The sequence below is a fragment of the Rhinopithecus bieti genome, unplaced genomic scaffold, assembly GCF_001698545.2.
Source record: "Rhinopithecus bieti isolate Rb0 unplaced genomic scaffold, ASM169854v2 scaffold_15834, whole genome shotgun sequence".
Classification (NCBI taxonomy): domain Eukaryota; kingdom Metazoa; phylum Chordata; class Mammalia; order Primates; family Cercopithecidae; genus Rhinopithecus; species Rhinopithecus bieti.
The window spans coordinates 1,733,613-1,753,856 of NW_016808980.1; the positions used below are offsets into that span (position 1 = coordinate 1,733,613).

The window sequence follows — 20,244 nt, forward strand, 5'->3', positions numbered from 1 at the left end:
AAAAAAAAAAAAAAAAAAAAAAAATGAAATTAGCCTTCACTCATTGAGCACTATTTTCTTTTTTTTTTGAAACACAGTTTCACTCTTATTGCCCAGGCTGGAGTGCAATGGTGCAATCTCGGCTCACTGCAACCTCCACCTCCTGGGTTCAAGTAATTCTCCTGCCCCAGCCTCCCGAGTAGCTGGGATTACAGGCTTGCGCCACCACGCCTGGCTAATTTTGTATTTTTAGTGGAGATGGGGTTTCCCCATGTTGGTTAGGCTGGTCTTGAACTCCGGACCTCAGGTGATCCACCTGCCTCGGCCTCCCACAGTGCTGTGATTCCAGGCATGAGCCCCTGCGCCCGGCTGAACACTATTTTCTAAGCACTTTCCATTATACGGGCATAATGCCCTGTGAGGTAGGAGCAATTATTAGCCCCCATTTTCAGATGAGAAAACAGGGGCACAGAGAGGTTAGTAACTTGGCCAAGGTCACACAGCTAGAAAGGGGGACTGCTGCCGTCTGAGGGATTTGGAAATGGGACAGTTTATTGCACTGGATGAAGGGACTCCGCTCTCAATGCTAGCAGCTCTGGGGCTTTGCAGGGGGATGTCAAAGTGCAAATTCAAGGTCCTCTGTGACCCCCACCTCCACTCCCACCCTTATTCTCATAAGCAACGTGAGTCTCACCGAGGGAATGGGAAGGTGGTGGGAAGCCCCTAAGGCTTTGTGCCTGCACCCCCAGGAGGCCCTGAGAAGTGAGTTATTCCCCCCCGGAAGTCCCCAGTTTCTGGTTCTGTTGAGAATGTCCATGGTGGGGGTGAGGGTGGCTCAGCCAGCAGGGTGTTCTCCTCTTTCCCTCTGTCTCTAGGGCTCTTGAGCCTGGAGACCACTGCCCCAGTTTTGCTACCTGTCCTGTACCTGCACAGTACCCTCTTACCCTCCTTGTCTGCTCTGGAAGCCGCTGAGAACTAGTGACTCCAGCCCCTGGGCCAGGCTTAACTCTGCTGCCAAACCTCCACCCATTCATTCATTCATTCATTCAAGTTAATACGGTCATCCCTGGTATCCATGGGGCTTGGTTCCAGGAACTCCTGTCAGTTATCAAAAATCCATGGGTGCTTGAGTCTCTAATATAGAGAATATATAGAGATAATCTGCATATAACTTACATACATCCTTCCCTATACTCTAAATCATCTCTAGATTACTTATAATACCTAATACGAAGTAAATGCTGGCGGGGCATGGTGGCTCACGCCTGTAAACCTAAGACTTTGGGAGGCCAAGGCGGGTGGATCACCTGAGGTCAGCAGTTTGAGACCAGCCTGGCCAACATGGAGAAACCCTGTCTGTACTAAAAATACAAAAATTAGCCGGGCATGGTGGCAAGCGCCTGTAATCTCAGCTACTTGGGAGGGTAAGGCAGGAGAATCGCTTGAAACCAAGAGCCGGAGGTTGCAGTGAGCCAAGGTCGTGCCATTGCACTCCAGCCTGGGTGACTGAGCAAGACTCTGTCTCAAAAACAACAACAAAAAACCAAAGTAAGTGCTATATAAATAGCTGTTATATTGTATTGTTTGGGGAATAATGACCAAAAATCTGAACATGTTCAGTACAGAAGCAATCACCCTTTTTTTTTTTTTTTTTTTTTTTTTTTTTTTTTTTTTTTTTTTTGGTGAGGCAGTCGCTCTTTCACTCAGGCTGGAGTGCAGTGATACAGATCATAGCTCACTGCAGCGTCAAACTTCTGGGCTCAAGCAATCCTACCACCTCAGCCTCCTGAATAGCTGGGACTACAGGGATGTGCCACCACGTCTGGCTAACTTTTTGTATTTTTTGTAGAGACAGTGTCTTGCTCTTATTATTCTTGTTATTATTATTGTGTGAGACAGAATCTTGCCCTGTCACCCAGGCTGGAGTGCAGTGGTGAGATCTCAGCTCACTGCAGCCTTGACCTCCTAGGCTCAAGCAATCTTCCCACCTCAGCCCCCCGCAAGTAGCTGAGAGACTACAGGTGTGTGCCACCATGCCTGGCTAATTTATTATTATTATTATTATTATTATTATTAATGCAGAGACAGTGTCTTGCTATGTTGCCCAGGCTCGTCTGAACTGGATTCAAGTGATCCTTCTGCCCTTGCCTCCCAAAGGGCTGGGATTACAGGCTTGAGCCATCACGCCCAGCCTCGTTTTTGAAGATTGTTGATTCATGGTTGGTTGAATGCATGGATGTGGAACCCGCAGATGTAGAGGGCCAACTGCACTTATTTTTGAAGCACTGTGTGAGCCAGGCACTGTTCAGACCCTTGGTGTGGAAGGAGTAGAGGCTGCCTGCTCCCGGCCCTGGCAGTGGCCTAGTGCGTGATATACCCCAGGGAGAGCACTGTGAGGAAGGGAAAGGAGAGGTGTCTGAGGAGGAGGAGGAGAAAGGGGGCCAGGGAGGGCCTCTGGGGAGGTGACTTGAGAGCCAGGTGGCTGGTGCCCTGGGGGAGGGAACAATAGGACCTGGGGACAAGGAGTTCAGGCAGTGGAGGGAGCAGGCCCTGGGGCCAGTGGGAGGCTCAGCCTGGAGGCTCTGAGGCCTGCTCAGCCCTTGTCTTACTGGGACCGCCCTGCTGTATGTGGAGGGAAGATGCTGGGTGTGCGGTGTGGAGCTTCGGGGGCTTAGAGCTGCTGCAATGGTCCAGGAGAGGTGCTGGTGGCCTGGAACAGGCAGGGGGCAGGTGGAGGTGGGGAGGTGTAGCCAACTCTGGATGTGCGTGCATGTTAGTTGGAATTTTTCTTTTGAGAACGTTGTAGATTCACATTCGGTTTGAAGAAATAATATGGAGAGGCCAGGCGCAGTGGCTCATGCCTGTAATCCCAACACTTTGGGAGGCTGAAGCAGGAGGATCGCTTGAACCCAGGAATTCGAGACCAGCCTGGGCAATCTAGGGAGACCCCCATCTCAAAAAAAAAAAAAAAAAAAAATTAGTTGGGCATAGTAGCATGTGTCTGGGGTTCCAGGCACTTGGGAAGCTGAGGTAGGACAATTGCTTGGACCTGGGAGGTCGAGGCTGTAGTGAGCTCTGATTGCACCACTGCACTATAGCCTGGGCGACAGTGAGATCCTGCCTGGAAAAAGAACACAGAGAGACCCCTTTCTGTGCCCAATTGTCCCCAGTGGTAACATGTTTCAAAACCATAGCACAATATCCCAAGCAGGATAGCAGCATGAATCTGACCTGTTAATCCGATGCAGATCTCCCCAGTCCGATGTGGACTCATTTGTATGTGGCATAAGTCCTATACGTTTGTACCCATTCCATACAATTTACTTGTATCAGCCAAGACACTGAGCAGGGTCCCGCCAGGTCCCTTGTGCTGTCCTTTATAACCACCCTCACCCTTCCTGTGCCCCCACTCCCTGCCCGACCCCTGGCTACCACTCATCTGCCCTCCATTTCTAAGATTTTGCCATTTCAAAAATGTTCTATAAATGGAACGGTGCAGTCTGTAACCCTTTGGGATTGGCTGTTTTCACTCAGCACACTTCCCTGGAGATTTGTGCAAGTTGCTACATGAATTAAGAGTCTGAACCAGGTGCAATGGCTCACGCCTGTAATCCCAGTAATTGGGAGGCCCAGGAGGGTGGATCACCTGAGGTCAAGAGTTCAAGACCAACCAGGCCAACATGGTGAAACCCCGTCTCTACTAAAAATACAAAAATTAGCCACAAGTGAAGGCATGTGCCTGTAATCCCAGCTACTTGGGAGGCTGAGGCAGGAGAATTGCTTGAACCCGTGGCGGAGGTTGCAGTGAGCCACGATCATGCCACCGCACGCCAGCCAGACGACAGAGCAAGACTCCATCTCAAAAAAAATACAATAAAGAAAAAGAAAAAGGGTGTGTCACTTGAGCCCAGGAGGTCGAGGCTGCAGTGAGCCGTGATTGTGTCACTGCACTTCAACCTGGGTGACAGAGCAAGGCCCGGTCTCTGAAAAAAAAAAAAAAAAAAAAAAGTCTGAATACATGTGTAGGCAGAGCCAACAGGATTTGCTGGGGTGGTCAAGCAGCAGTTGGAGATTTGAGCGTGGAGTTCAGGGCTGGAAGCATCCAGCATTGTGTCTCCATGAGGCCGAATGAAGTCACCCGGGAGCAGGAGGCCCAGAGGTCCGAGGTCTGAGTTCACATGGATTAGGCGTCTCCCATGCAGCAGATGCCATCCTGGGCCAAGGGTGCAGCAGCCAATGGGGCAGACGAGCTCCCTGTGTGGCGAGGGGCTGATCAGCTGCAGTGTCGGTGTGGGTGTGGACAAGGGAGCAGGCTCAGGATCTTGTTCCCTTATCGTTTCTGTCTTTGCAGCTGTGGAGGGCTCCAGCACCTTCTCTGTGTGGAGCCCACAGCGTGGCCCTGGGGTGGAGGGGCTGGACCAGAGCCTTGCAGCAGCCATGAGTGAAATGAGAAGAGTGTAGTGTTTCTCTGAAGGCAAGATGGCCTCTGTCCAGCGTGGACGGCCTGTCTTCTGAGATGTCCTTTGTACATTTAGAATACCAGCTTTGACAGAGGGATGGGGTTGGCAGGTGAGGGGGGTGCAATTGTTTTGTGTGTCCATGCCAGGGACAGGTGACCTGCCCACTCCTTGGCTTGGGTGCAGAAAGGCCTGGAATCCTTGGAGCGACTCCTCCAGCTCCCTTTCCCATCTCCTCCCCTCCAGCCCCTTTCCCCAGCCTAGCCACTTATTTCTGCTTCCCTCCCCTTATCTGGCTGCTTCATGTTTGCATCAGGGCCACTAGGCTGTTCATTCGTTTCTTCTTCTTCTTCTCTCTTCTTCTCCTTCCTCCTCCTTCCTCCTTTTTCTCTCTTCTTCTCCTCCTTTCTCCTTCCTCCTCCTTCCTCCTTCTTCCTCCCTCCTCCTTCCTCCTTCTTCCTCCTTCTTCCTCCTTCCTCCTTCCTTCTCCTTCCTCTCCTTCCTCCTCCTTCCTCTTCCTTCCTCCTTCCTCCTTCTTCCTCCTTCCTCCTTCCTCCTTCCTCCTTCCTCCTTCTTCCTTCTTAGACCTCCAAGGACACCCCATGTCTGAGGAAAGGGGGAGATTGAGAAGAGGCTGCCAAGGCTCCCTAGAGGCCTGGAATGGGGGAGAAGGGACACGGGACAGTCCAGGCTTTGTCTCTGAAGCAGGTCCTTCAGCTGCACCTGGGCTGTGCTTCTCCATAGGTAGGGGCACAGCTCTAGGGAAGGAATTTCTCCAGGCTGGCCAGAGGCCTGGAGGAGGCATCTGAGCACCTGTTGGTTCTAGGCTGCCTCTCATTTTGCCCTCAGGGCTTTTTTTTTTTTTTTGAGACAGAGTCTCATTGTATCACCCAGGCTGGAGTGCAGTGGTACAATCTCAGCTCACTGCAACCACTACCTCCAGGTTCTTGTGCCTCAGCCTCCCGAGTAGCTAGAATTATAGGTGTGTGCCACCGCTCCAGGCTACTTTTTGTATTTTTAGTAGAGATGGAGTTTTGCCATGTTGGCCAGGCTGGTCTTGAACTCGTGAGCTCAAGTGATCCAGCTGCCTCAGCCTCCCAAAGTGCTGGGATTACAGGCATGAGCCACTGCACCTGGCCAGGGCTTGTTTCTTGAATGGATAACAACTGCCTGCATCAGGAACTGGGCTTTTCTGAGTAGTATTTGTGCAACCTGACAACATGGTAGGTCAGGTTTGCTTCCCAAAGCTAACTGGTGCTATTTTTTTTTTTTTTTTTTGAGACAGAGTCTCACTTTGTTGGCCAGGTTGGAGTGTAGCGGCACAGTCTTGGCTCACTGCAACCTCTGCCTCCAGGGTTCAAGCAATTCTCCTGCCTCAGCCTCCCCAGTAACTGAGACTACAGGTGTGTGCCACTATGCCTGGCTATTTTTCATATTTTTAGTAGAGATGGGGTTTCGCCATGTTGGCCAGGCTGGTCTTGAACTCCTGACCTCAAGTGATCCACCTGCCTTGGCCTCCTAAAGTGCTGGAATTAGATGCATGAGCCATCACACCCGGCCTAGTTGGTGCTATTTTCAATACTTTTTTGTGCAGCCAACCACCTTCCAGGCCGGCCAACAAAACCTTCAAGGATTCTATTGATAATTCAACATCAAAGTGAGAAATGTATGACTCTGATGTGACAGTGGTTGGTGGTTGGACTACAGCCAGCTGTCGGTATGGGATAAGGGGACTGACCTGGAGGTTGGACACTGACTGCAGGCATCTGGGCCTAAAGCTGCCTCCTTTGGGGAGGTGGATCTCAGTGTGATGGGGGACCCCGAACCCAGTGAGGCCACTGGGCACAGCTGTTGGTTTGTTGCCCTGGGCTGCAGGGGACTCTTCCATTTGCTGCTCTGTCCTGCAAGTGGGTCAATCCCAGCTCCAGCCAAATCCATCTGCTCATGTGCCCCCCTCAAATTCTGCCACCGTTCCCACCTCCGCCCTTTGTCCCATGGTGTTTTCTCAGCCAGGAGTGCCAGCGCCATGCTGTCCCTTGTTCCGTGCCCAGGGCTCATCCATGGAGCTTCCCTGGAGTCATCCTTTTGACTGATAGCAGAGGACGAAGCACACCGTCCTGGGGGCACACAGATCTCAGGTGACAGTTTGAAGTACCAAGGGCCCCTTTGTCAAACTTACTAAGAACTTCAGGCCGGGCGCGGTGGCTCACACCTGTAATCCCAGCACTTTGAGAGGTCGAGATGGGCGGATCACGAGGTCAGGAGATCGAGACCACCCTGGCTAACACGGTGAAACTCTGTCTCTATTAAAAATACAAAAATTAGCCGGGCGCAGTGACGGGCGCCTGTAGTCCCAGCTACTCTGGAGGCTGAGGCAGGAGAATGGCGTGAACCCGGGAGGCGGAGCTTGCAGTGAGTGGAGATCACGCCACTGTACTCCAGCCAGGGTGACAGAGCAAGACTCCCTCTCAAAAAAAAAAAAAAAAAAAAGTACTTCAAGACAGGGATAGCAGAGCGGTAGCCAACGCCTGGGCCTGACTGCATGAGTTTGCACACTCCAGAGGCCAATCCGGTCTGTCGTACAAGCATCACGCTGGGAGGTGAGTTCCTAAACTAAGTCACTGAGTCTTAGTTTCCGTGACTATAAAATGGGATCACCATTCATATCCCTGCAGAGGGTTGTAGTACTAGTGCAGTCATCGAGATAGGGTAAGGGGGAGCTGCTATTGTCCTTACTATTGATCATGATTGATTTTCTTTTTTTTTTTTAAAGACAGGAGTCTCGCTCTGTCACCCAGGCTGGAGTGCAGTGGTGCAGTCTCGGCTCACTGCAAACTCCCTTCCCAGGTCCAAGAGATTCTCCTGCCTCAGGCTCCTGCTTAGCTAGGGCTACAGGTGCACGCCACACCTGGCTAATTTTTGATTTTTTGTATTTTTAGTAGAGACAGGGTTTTACCATGTTGGCCAGGCTGATCTCTACCTCCTGACCTCAGGTAATCTGCCCACCTCAGCCTCTCAAAGTGCCATTATTGATACTATTTAACACAATTGCCATCTGTGTTATTCCCCCGGTACTTTGCATCTGCCACCTTCTGTGTGCTTTATTTATTTTTAAATGACCTTTTGGCCAGGCGCAGTGGCTCATGCCTGTAATCCCAGCACTTTGGGAGGCCGAGGCAAGCAGATCACTTGAGGTCAGGATTTTGAGACCAGCCTAGCCAACATGGTGAAACCCCATCTCTATTAAAAAGACAAAATTAGCCAGGCATGGTGGTGCATGCCTATAATCCCAGCTACTGCAGAGGCTGAGGCAGCAGAATCGCTTGAACCCTGGAGGCGGAAGTTGCGGTGAGCCAAAGTTGCAATGAGCAGAGATCGCGTCACTGCACTCCAGCCTGGGTGACAGAGCAAGACTCCATCTCAAAATAAATAAATAAATAAAAATAAAGACATACTTGTGTGTCCTATAGAGTCAGTGGCCATGTGAGAGGAGCAAAGCCCAGGCGCCTTGGTGCTCAAGTAGGATGACTCTGGCACAAACCATCAATTGAAGGAGGGAGTCAGGACTCTAGGACAGAGGGATGGGGAGGGGCAGGAGGAAAGAGGGGACGTGGCCCATGGACAGCAGAGTTTGTTGGCCAAGTTTGGAGGGACCAGACCCAATCAGGAGCTGGCGCCCCACGGAGCCCTGGTTTTGGAGGGTGCCGTGACACTGACTCCCCGACCTGCTGTCCCTGTGCACGAGCTTGAATTTAGTAGCCAGCAGCTTGGCAAGACTTCTGGGACCACTCCTCTGCTGGTTTCCATGTTAACACTTTTCCTCCAGCTAAAAGCAGAATCCGTGGGCATCCAGGAACCTTCCAGAGCTGCCCCCTTGGGTCAGCATCACCTTAACAAGATTGCTGCAGCTTGTCCCTGCTGCTGGCTCACCCTGGGCACTGGCTGCGAGCTCTAGCAGCCCCAAGCCCTGTGCTTCTGTCACTAGGGCCTCGGCAGCCTCCCATGTCCACCAGCTGCTGTGGTCACTGGGCCGGCAGAGGCTGGGGCCAAGGCTGGGCTGGACTGGGCAGGAGGATTCAGATGGGAAGGGGCCGGTGTCCGCACGAGCTCTGCAAGGCTGTCCAGCCCAACCCCAAGGGCAGGACTGGACACGCAGGGGCTGCCTACAGAGAAATGGGAGGGGTTCTGCTCACAGCTGTCAGTGTTCTGGAAGACTCAGGGCTCTGGAGCAGACATAGACATTGCAGGCAGGACAGGCTGAGGTACAGCAAGCCCGGAGCCAGGACACAACAGGGTGCCCAGGACCTAGGGGACAGGCCCTGGGGGCCGGCGGTAGTGGGGGCTGCCACCAAGAGCTCGGAAGAGTCCAGTTGAGTCTCCCCTCAGCCTTTGACCAGCTGGGACCCTGGGCACATGGCCTAGCCCTGTTGTCTCCAAGCCCGCTTTCTCATCTGTACAGTGGTATCATCACAGGCCCTCACTCATGGCTCTTGGAAGCACTGGAGGAGACAGTAGGGGAGGGACAGCAGCCACAGGCCATGGTGGTGGCCGCAGGTCAGCAGTCCCTTACCCGTAGGGCTCAGGGTAAGCAGAGGCCTCTCCACTGGCATCCTCTTCAGCCTTATGGAGCCTTGGCCTGGCGTTGTGAGCCCGGAGCCACTGCCAGCTTGGATGCCCACAGGGCTCCACAGGTCCTGCAGGCCACGTGGGGACAGTGGCAAAGCAGACAGCACGTGTCCTGGTTGATGAGGCAGCTCACTGCACCCTGCGGGAATGCGGGCCCACGGTGGCCAGATAGCTCAGTTTTTCTAGAGAAATAGGCACTCAGTGTTTATTTGAACATCCCAGTTCTTCACTGTTGGCAACGAACTCATTTTTAAATTCGTCTGCAAGCCGGATGCTGACCAAAGGTGACCCGTTCGTACTGTCTGAGTGGACCAGATTGAGCTACCCCGAGGGTCCTGAGGTTGGAGGGCAGATGCTGAAGGGACATCCTGGTTCCTGACTGAGAGCTCACCCCTAGCTCTACACAGCTCCGGGGGTGCCTGTGTGCTGGGACAGTGCAGATGCTGGAGCTGGGCAGGCCTGGGGTCGAACCCCAGCTCTGCCAATTCCCAGCTGAGTGGTTATGGCCAAGTGACTCGCTGGGCCTCAGTTTCCCCTTTTGCAAAGTGGGATGGAGGATCCGTGCCTCCCCCAGCCGCTGTGAGGATGAATGCTCTGTGACCCTGCAGGTCGCTTCGTGGGCTGGGCACTCTGTAAATGCTCTGTTCTTGGTCACTGAGGTTGAATTAAGAGAGGCTGGGGCTTGGTTTATGGAGTGAGACTGATCTGTTTCTTCTGTTGGCTTTAAAAAAAATTGTAGAATTAGAGCGAAGTTGCTGTGATAGTACAGAGACTCTCTCTGTACCCCTCGGCCAGCTTCTTCTGTTGTTAACATTTTACTGTGTGTGTTGTCATAGCTAAGGAACCAACACTGACACATTATGAACACAGTTGCTTCGGTTTCCCTAAAGTCTTTTTCTGTTCCGGGATCCAATACTACATTCAGTCATCATGTCTCCCCAGCCTGCTCTCCTCTGACAGTTTCTCAGACTTTCTTGTTTTGTTTTGGTTTGGTTTGGTGTTTTTGGTTTTGGGTTTTTGTTGTTATGTTGGAGAGAGGGTCTCGTTCTATTGCCCAGGCTGGAGTGCAGGCAAGATAATGGCTCACTGTAGCCTTGACCTCCAGAGCTCAGGTGATCCTCCCACCTCAGCCTCTCAAGTACCTAGGACTACAGGTGCATGCCACCATGCCCAGCTAATTTTTTGGGTTTTGTTTGTAGAGATGGGGTCTCCCTGTGTAGGCCAGGCTGGCCTTGAAATCCTGTGCTCAAGGGATCCTCCTGCCTTGGTCTCCCAAGGTGCTGGGATTGGCCAGGCATGGTGGCTCACTCCTGTAATCCCAGCACTTTGGGAGGCCAAAGTGGGCGGATCACTTGAGGTCAGGTGTTCGAGACCAGCCTGGCCAACATGGTGAAACCCTGTCTCTACTAAAAATACAAAAATTTGCCAGGTGTGGTGGCACGCACCTGTAATCTCAGCTACTGGGGAAACTGAGGTATGAGAATCGCTTAAACCCAGGAGGCAGAGTTTGCAGTGAGCCAAGATCATGCCATTGCAGTCCAGCCTGGGTGACAGAGAGAAACTCCATCTCAAAACAAAACAAAACAAGAAAACCCACACAAAGTGCTGCGATTACAGGCATGAGCCACCACGCCCAGCCTCAGACTTTCCTTGTTTTTGATGACCTTGACAGTTTTGAGAATATCGGGTAGGTATTTTGAACAATACCCTTTAATTAGGGCCTATCTGATGTTTTTCTCATGCTTAGACCAGGGCTGTGGGTTTGGGGGAGGAAGACCACAGAGGTAAGGCGCCCTTCTCATCACATCATAGCAGGGATACCTCAACATGGCTCAGCCCTGATGCTGCTGGATGTGGGTCACTTGGCCGAAGTGATGTTGGCCAGGTTTCTCCACTGTGCAGTTTCTTTCCCCACTTTCCATACCCTGCTCTTTGGAGCGCAGCCCTACTCAAGGGAGGAGGGGCAGACGCAGACAAACAATTTGGAATTGTTTTGGAACGATTTTGAGATTTGCTTCTCCTCCTCATCTGCTTGCTTTTGCATCTAGCAGTTGTCACTTCTTGGGTGATCCTTTCTTTCTTTCTTTTTTTGAGTCAGAGTCTAGCTCTGTTGCCCAGCCTGGAGTGCAGTGGCACAATCACGGCTCACTGCAGCCTCGACCTCCAGGGCTCAAGTGATGCTGTCACCTCAGCCTCCTGAGTAGCTGGGACTACAGGTATGTGCCACCCCGACCAGCTAATGTTTTTGTTTTTGTAGAGGTGGGGGTCTCGCTATGTTGCCTAGGCTAGCCTTGAACTCTTGGACTCGAGATCCTCTCACCTTGGCCTCCCAAAAGCCAGGATTGCAGGCTGCCATGCTCAGCCTGATCCTTTTATTTCATTATCTGAACAACCCGGGCTTGAGTCCTGGCTCAGTGCATTTACTCTCTGTGTGACCTGGGTGGCTTGCTATGAACAGAGGGATCATGAGAACAAAAGGATGTGTACATCAGGCTGCATGTGGTGCTTTGAGCAAATAGGTTGGTGTTTTTTCCTACTTGTGACGAGAAGTACTGAGGTGGCCCATTGAGCTGACAGGGTGTCTCAGGGAAGTAGTCAGGGACCCAGGTTTCTCCTGGCTGCTGTTCTGCCATCCTTAGCATGTGGCTTTTGTCTTCCTGGTCTCAAGGTAGCTGCGGCACCTCCAGCCTCACTGCCATGCTCCAGGCAGGACTCAGTGAAGTTGACGGCGTTATCTCTGTTTTGTAGAGGAAGAAAGTGAGGCTGAGGAGGATGAGAAACCCTGCCTTAAAGAGTGCTGTGAGGTTAGAAGTAGTGTCACCTGGCGTGTAGTAGGCATGGTTGTTTTCACAGTAAGATGGGCCTCTCTCAAGTTCCCTGGCACTGGGGGTGCCCAGTGCCCTGGGAGATGAAGGTAGGCCTCTGGCAGCAGGCACCTGAGCTCCTCCACTTGGCCAGCCTGAGGCTTCAGGCTCCCAGGGGCTGGCCCAGGTTCTGGTGGGGCTGTGGGTGGCTGGGGCAGACCCTGGACAACCTTGGATCCCAGCCTGTGAGTACAGGTGCAGTGTGTCCGCCCCTCCTTCTGGGGTGGAGGATGCTGGGCCCAGCAGCCCTGTTGACCTGTGCCTCTTGCCTGTTCTGAGCGAGTCAGCACTGGCTGGGGCTGCAGTGGTGACCCAAGAACAGCCAACCACATAAAAGTCAGGCCCGAGGACGGTCACCGAGGCAGGCCTGGCCCTGCAACTGGGTAGCCATGTCTAATGACCTACTACTATTCAGTGCCTGCTTGGTAGGGAGGTATAGGCAAGGGTTTGTCATTCCTGTTCTATTTGGGAGGACAGATTTAATTCAGAGGCAAACTATGGTCTGGGGATCAAAGCTGACCTGCCACTGCTCTTTTTTTTTTTTTGAGATGGAGCCCCACTCTGTTGCCCAGGCTGGAGTGCAGTGGTGCGATCTCAGCTCACTGTAACTTCCGCCTCCTGGTATAAGTGATTCTCCTGCCTCAGGCTCCCAAGTAGCTGGGATTACAGGCACCTGCCACCACACCCAGCTAATTTTTGTATTTTTAGTAGAGATGGGGTTTCATCATTTTGGCCAGGCTGGTCTCGAACTCCTGACCTCAGGTGATCTGCCCGCCTTGGCTTCCCAAAGTGCTGGGATTATAGGCATGAGCCACCACACCCAGCCTGCCATTGCTTTTGTAAATAAAGTTTTATTGGCACACAGCCATGCCTTCTGTTTACATATTGTCTCTGGCTGCATTTATACTACCTGGGCAGAGTTGAGTGGTTGTGACCGAGACTGTGGTTTGCAAAGCATAAAATATTTACTGTCTAGCTCTTTACAGAAAACATTTGCTGAACCTGACCTGAAAACGATGCAGGGTCAGGGATGTGCGATTAGGGCTTCCCAAGAGGGAGATGCGGGTGGGCCAGGACTGGCGAGGGACTGTGGAGGGTTTGTAGAAACAGAGCAGCACAGGGCAAATGGAGGCCCTGAGATGCTGGGTGTGGCTTTAGAGCAGAGCTTGTTCGGACTAGGGGGCTTCAGAAGAGAGGCTGTGGACCCAGTCTGGGCCTCAGACTTCATCCTGTCACGTGCTGTGACAAACATTTGAGGTCTTTGTGAGAAAAGGAGCTGCTGGGTGGTACGGATTGCTGGGGCCAACTCTGAGACTTCAGCCAGACGCAGCAGGTCACAGGAACTGTGGGGATATCAGGGACTGGGGCTCCTCAGCTCAGCCACGAGGGACTGTGGGTCCGGAGCCGCCCGATGGTCTGATTTTCCAAGAGAAACCAGCAGTCTGCTTTTCACGGGAAATCTGATTTTTACATGTTTGAAGTTAATTCCATTTTTACAAAATCACGAAGCAGATCCAGCACACATGCATTTGGTCTGTGCATTGCAGGTTTGGGAACTCAGGTGTGCAGGGTGGACGCAGGGACCTGCGGGGGTGTGGGGAGACTCAGAAAGCAGCCAGGCCCTGCGCCCCAGCACTCACTCCCTCCGGCAGAGGCGGGCCTTGGTCTGGGGTAGGCTGGGGAGGAGCTCACAGCCGAGTTGGGTTTCTGTGTCTTGACCTATCCTATCCCAGAGCAGAGAACATTCCTGCCTGCAGCCGGGAGGAGGGGGTTGGGAGCTGGATTCCGAAGGGTTGGAGGTGCCTCGTGGACCCCAGCGGGGACTCATTCCCAGCTGGAGGGCGAGGGGCGGGAGGTGGAGAGCTCTGAAGTCCCCTCTGAGATTTTCAAGAGTGAAAACCCTAGGGTTTGAATTTGCTGCTCCATCCTCAAGGAGCCCTGTAGTGCGATGGGCAAGGGCTGGTCTTGGAGCTGGATAGGCCCAAGTGGACCCCAGCTCCACTGCTGTCTCCCTCCCGGGACCTCTGAGACACAGCGACTCCTTCCTTGCAGGCTGCCATTAGAATCCAAGAAAGAATGGGTGTGAAAGTGGTTTCCGTGGCATGCGGGTGTGCCAGTGAGGGGGTCTGCCTCCGGGGCGTGGTCCTGTCCATCTGCCAGGGGCGTCTGCAGCCTGACAGCCCTGCAGGCATCTGGTTGTTTTCAGCCTCACACACCAGCCCTCACCTGCTGATTCAGGCGGCTGGTTTCAAAGCACTTGCTGCCACCCCTGGGAGTTTATTATTATTATTATTATTATTATTTTATTATTTATATTATTTTTTATTTTTTTGAGACGGAGTCTCGCCTCTGTTTCAGGCCCAGCTGGAGTGGCAAAGTGGCCGGATCTCAGCTCACTGCAAGCTCCGCTCCCCGGTTTAAGCAATTCTCCTGGCCTCAGCCTCCCGAGTAGCTGGGACTACAGGCGCCCACCACCTCGCCAGCTAGTTTTTTGTAATATTTTAGTAGAGACGGCGGTTTCACCATGTTTAACCAGGATGGCTCGATCTCCTGACCCTCAAATGATCCGCCCATCTCCGGGCTCCCAAAGTGCTGGGATTACAGGGCCCTGGGGTTTATTATTTATTTCAGGCAGGACTCTTAGTTACAAGCAACCCTGGTCAGCCTGGCTTAAAGGAAGAAGAGAATTTTGAGGCTCATGAACAGGAAAAGCCCCAGGGTAATTCCAGTCTTCAGCAAAATAGGGTTCACGTGCTCAAAGTGATATTGGCAGGACTCTGTCTTGCCCCGTCTTCCAACTCTGCATCCCTCTGCACGGGCTTCATTCTCAGGCGGGCCCCTGGTGGGGTGGCAGGAGTGGCCCGTCACCTGAACTCCCAGGAACCTCTGGGGAGAGCATCCCTGTCCCAGTAGCAAGAATCGCAGTGGCCCTGTCACATGCTCACTCCTGGACTCACCTCCGTGGGTGGAGGGTGAGCTGCTCACATGGGCTGGGCCTGCTCTTAGCCCCAACCTGAGCTGTGGAGGGGGTGGGGATCTGCTTAGATGGGGAGTTGGGCACAAGGGGATCCCTTAGAAAAATCAAGATGCAGCCGGGTGTGGTGGCTCACCCCTGTAATCCCAATACTTTGGGAGGCTGAGGTGGATAGATCACCTGAGGTCAGGAGTTCAAGACCAGCCTGGCCAACATGGTGAAACCCTGTCTCTACAAAAATACAAAAAAATAAGCCGGATGTGGTGGTGGGCGCCTTTAGTAATCCCAGCTACTCGGGAGGCTGAGGCAGGAGACTCGCTTGAACCCCCTGAGGCGGAGGCTTCAGTAAGCCGAGATTGCACCATTGCATTCCCGCCTGAGTAACAGAGCAAGGCTCTGTCTCAAAAACAAAATTAAATCAAGATGCTAGCACCGCAAGGGGAAGTGGACAGACAGGCTGATACAGCGCCCACCCACACCCACCGTTCTCCAAGACTGTGTTTTGGTCTGAAGAGGAAACACCTGAGCTTCCTGGCTTATGCCCCCCTGCCCCTTGCCTGGCTCATGCCCCTCTGCTCCTGCCTGGCTGACTTCAGCCCTGTTCTCCAAAGAGCTGTGGGTTACTCACCCACGTGTCTCCAGCATGTCCTCCAAGGTGTGAGGCTTGGGCCTGAGTGGATGTGGAGCGGCACCAGCCTCTGCAGCCTTTTGTCTGGTCTTCCAGACCAGTGGCCCGCCTGAAAAGGGAAAGCATGCTTGTTCTCCGTGGAGCCCCTGGGGGCTCCTAGTGATTGACTTTCTTTCTGAGTGCACAGGAAGCAGCTGTTCAGTAATCCATTGTGACGTTTGGCCAGACACCGACAGAGCTTGTCTCCCTGCGACCCCCTTGTTCAAATTCAGAGATGACCTTTCCCCTCTGTCACCAGGAGAGATGTGATTATTGGGAGTTCCTTGCATTAGTTCTCTCCAGGTCTAAAGATATGATCACATCTAGAGCTGCCAGCAGCCTCTCACCACTCCTTCTCCTTGGCTTCTTCATAATGATATTGATTTTCCTCCATTTTAGAATCCATCTCCTTGAGGGAGGAGACAGAAACTCCATCCCTCTTCATAGAACCATTTCAAAAAGGAACAGGGGTTTGGGATGAGGCCCAGCTGGCCTAGGAGAGGCCGCCTGGCTGGGCTGGACACTGGCTCTGGCCTGGCCTGGTCACTGACCCTTGCCTGGGTCCTCAGGACTAGGAGAAGAAGGGCCGTTTCTTTTCAGATCACAGAACACTCTTTGGCTCCTAGTCATGTGTCAGGATGAGAGGGGTGGGCTTTGAACTCCCATGATTCACTTGAATGTTGCATTTTCTAGATACTATGACAGCCAGTTCTCAGGCCATCCTTAAAAAGAAAGAGGGTGAAATCCCACACCTGTGGGTACCCATACCTGTGGGTACCCACCAGCTGCAGCCCTCTGGCTGGAGATGTATCTTGTGGCTCAGCTCCTGTTTGTGTTCTGATTGCAGTGCCATCAGGGGGACCTGTGTCCACTGACCCACAGAGGCAGGGATAGCTCAGGAACGTGCTAGGAGAAGAGGAGCAGGTTGGAATAGGCCTCATCTCCCGAGTCATCCCTAAGCAGGCTGAGCCAAGAGTGGCTGACTGAGCATTGGCTGGGCAGAACGTTCCATTTGCCGTGTGTGAGGTTCACCCTTGGCCAAGATGCATCACTTGTCCTGGTTTTCCAGATGTGGAGGTGGTGACGCAGGCTGGGATGAGGTCCCTAGACGTCAGAGCATGTTGCACCTTATGTAAGATCCTTTGATGGCTCCCTTCTGCAACAGGCTCGGTGTGGTGTGGTGGGAAGTCAAGGCCCTGGAGCCCAGACGTGATTACCTGGCCACTCTCACTTTTGGGGGACACATGCAACAGCCTCCTCCTGGCTCCACTCTCGCCCCTAGAGTGTATTCTCTCTCCTGCTGTTCCTGAAGCACAGACTTCATCACACACACAGCCTCCCACTTATGAGCTTCAAAGGCCCCCAGTGCTCCTGGGATCAAGGTTATAGCTTGGCTTGCAAGAGCGAGCGCAGGTGGCCCTGGCCCGTTTTCTGGCTTCCTCCCTGTCTACGTGCTGATCCCCGTGGTCCTACACCCCAGCCACTCAGCGCAGGCTGTTCCCTCGGCCTGGAACACTGGCCCTTGGTACCGCTATACCCCACTTCTCCTGACTCCTGGCCAGTTGCTGCTGAGGCTGTGAAGGTTCTAGACAGCTCAGCCCCCAAAATTCCCCCAACCCTCTAGGATGAGCTGAGGCCCCATCTGGGTTCCCCAGGCCTTTGTGCCCATCCTGCCATTAGCCCGCATCATAGGGTGGCATTGTTTCTCCTGGTTCATTTGTGTCCCCACTAAGTGAGTGCCATGCCCCATGAAGGCTGGGACGGTTGTCTTGTTCATGGCTGTCTCCTCAGCGCACAGGACAGGGCTGGCCTGGTGCCCTGTAAGTCAGTTGCTGGTGGACAGATGCTTGGAGAATGTGTGACTTTGGGCGGGGCACCTCCTGAGCCTTGATCTCCCCCTCTGCACTGGGGTCATGGTGTCAAGTGCAGAGGGAGGGGAGGGAAGGGAAGCAGGCAGCACGGGAAGGGGCCTGCAGAGGTGTCTGGCAGTTGGGGAGCTGTCATTGGCCACAGTCTGGAGCCCACATCCCTGCACTGACACCCAGCTTTCAGCTGTAGCCAGAACTGGGTCTCAGCCGGAGTGGGCAGAGGTAGCCAGGAGATGAGACAGTGCAGGGAGCTGGGGGACAGGGTCAGGGGGTGGTGAGAAGGTCCCCTCCCTCTGTCCCCCTTGGCCCTGCATCCTTGCTCATTTCCACCAGCTCCAACCAGGAACAGCAGCCCAGGAGCCCTCTCCTTCCTCTGGTGCAGGCCACGGTCCTTGCAGCCTGGACTCTGCATGAGAATCACCTGGGAGCTGTGAAATGTCCCACACCCAGGCCATGCCCCAGACTAGTGACCTCCGACTCCCTGGTGTGGGCCCTGGGCATCAGTATTTCATAAAACTCCCAGGAGATTCCAGCACATGGCCAAGTTTGAGAGCCGTCATTCCGGGCGGTTGTTGGTAACCTGGTTTTTTCTGGAGACGCTCGGCAGACTGCAGGAGCCCGCCAGCCAGCGCGCAGTGAGCGGCTCAATGGGAAATCTCCCCTTCCCCGCCTCCCTCCACAAAAATCCTCACCAGAAACGAGGAAGCACTTCTTAAAATGGTTTTGTTTTTTGAAAGAGTAGCATATGCATATGGCAGGAACTCCAGGCAGCACAGATGGGTACACAGTGGAAGAAAAATCAGTCCTGGCCAGGTGCGGTGGCTCACACCTGTCATCCTAGCACTTTGGGAGACTGAGGCGGGCGAGTCACTGGAGGCCAGGCATTTGAGACTAGCCTGGCCAACATGGCGAAACCTCATCTCTACTAAAAAATAAAAAAATAAAAAAATAAAAAAAAATTAAAAAAAGCCGGGCGTGGTGGCGCACGCCTATAATCCCAGCTAACTTGGGCGGCTGAGGCAGGAGAATCGCTTGAACCCAGGAGGCGAAGGTTGCAGTGAGCCAAGATGGCACCACTGTACTCCAGGCTGGGTGACACAGCAAGACTCTGTCTCAAATAAAAAAAAAAAACATGTCACCAACCACAGCCACTGTACCCAGGCTCTGGGATGGCCCTGCAGAGCTGTCACGTGTCGGTACAGGTCCCTTTGTCACGTGTCTGCCCTTCTCACCTTGCTTTCTTAGTCCTTCTCTGCCAGAACGTATTGATCTGCCTGGCTTTTTTTTTTTTCTCCCGAGACATTGTTTTTCTTTGTTGCCCAGGTGGAGGGCAGTGGCACAATCTCGGCTCACTGCAACCTCCGTCTCCCGGGTTCAAGTGATTCTCCTGCCTCTGCCTCCCAAGCAGCTGGGATTACAGGTGTGCGCTACCATGCCTGGCTAATTTCTGTATTTTTAGTAGAGACGGGCTTTGACTATGCTGGCCAGGCTGGCCTCAAACTCCTGACCTCAAGTGATCCGCCCACCTTGGCCCCCACAAAGTGCTGGGATTACAGTCATAAACCACTGCGCCTGGGCTGCCTGGCTCTTATTGATGCCTACAGGGTATTCCGTTATGGAGAGGGCATGACATGGATGTCTTGGTCCCTTTGGGTGACCAGCTTTGGCTGTCATAGGCAGTGCTGTTAGAGGAGCTCAGAGTCTTTGGTCATATGTGTGAGTCCTGCGGGATGAATTTGTAGATGGGGAATTCCTGGGTCATGGAACAAGTGGATCCAAATTGCCAATAGAGCACAATTTCTTGTCATTCCAGAAGTCGTCTGCACCAGTCCCCGTGACGTATGAGCTGCCCACACTGTATAGGACGGAGGACTATTTTCCTGCGGACGCCAGGGGGCCACAGCACCACCCCCACACCTGCCCTCGGCCTGTGTGAGCTTTGGGGTCTTCCCATCAGGAATGCTGGAAAGTGACATTGTGTACATGCTGCAGCTTGGGGGGTTTTTTCTTTGTATTGCTGTTTATTTTATATTTTAAAAAGTTTTTTTTAAATGTCGAGATGGGCTCTCACTATGTTGTCCAGGCTGATCTCAAACTCCTGGGCTCAAGTGATCCACCCGCCTTGGCCTTCCAAAGTGGTGGGATCACGGGCAGCAGCCTCCGCATCCAGGCTGCTGCCATTTTCAGATTTCCTCCCTGCCTCATGTGAGACTACAGGGTTTGGAGAAGCAGTTGGAACCCACATGTGGTGCCTCCCACGTTAGCCTGCCTGGGGTTCTACAGGGGTTGAGGGGTCAGGCCTGGCAGGGCTGATGGACAGTGGGGACTTTCCTTCTCTCCATGATGGCTTTGCAGGGGCTCCATGGTCCTCTCCATGATGGGGTTTTGCACGGGGTGCGCTCTGCCACTGTGGTGGGTGGATGGGTGGATGGGTGCTGGTTGTGTTCCCTCTAGACCTCGGTGCCCACAGCCTTGAGGATCCTTCCAATAAAGGTGTCGAGAGCTCAGTCCTGGTCTGGTGTGAGAATGATGGGGAGTGATAGTTTCCTTTTCACCGGGGCAATGTTTTCTAGAAGGTTCCTCCTGTGCCTCACCTGTGAGGGCCTGACCCTGGGCATCTGTTTATGAGGCTCCAGCTGAGGGGAGGGGATAGTCCCGGCCTTTGGATTCCCAGCAAGAATGCAGAGGTCATTAGGACCCCCAGGGTCTTCAAAGGCTTGTTTACCCGCATTTCTTCCCATGCAGATGAGTTTCCTGCTATTGTCCTAACACTCCAGATTTCTCACGGTGACTTCAACCTGCAATGAGT

At 53.2% G+C, this 20,244-nt stretch overlaps 1 protein-coding gene across 1 annotated transcript in view; it reads left to right on the forward strand.

Annotated features, from left to right (window-relative positions):
* The window catches only part of BCAS4 (breast carcinoma amplified sequence 4), a 90,907-nt gene extending 70,965 nt beyond the window's left edge, over positions 1-19,942 (forward strand). Inside the window, exon 6 of the mRNA XM_017888129.1 lies at positions 19,249-19,942. Within this exon, the coding sequence (XP_017743618.1) occupies positions 19,249-19,371 (123 nt within the window). The 3' untranslated portion in view covers positions 19,372-19,942. The remainder of the gene's footprint in view (positions 1-19,248) is intronic.
* Positions 19,943-20,244: the final 302 nt, after the last annotated feature.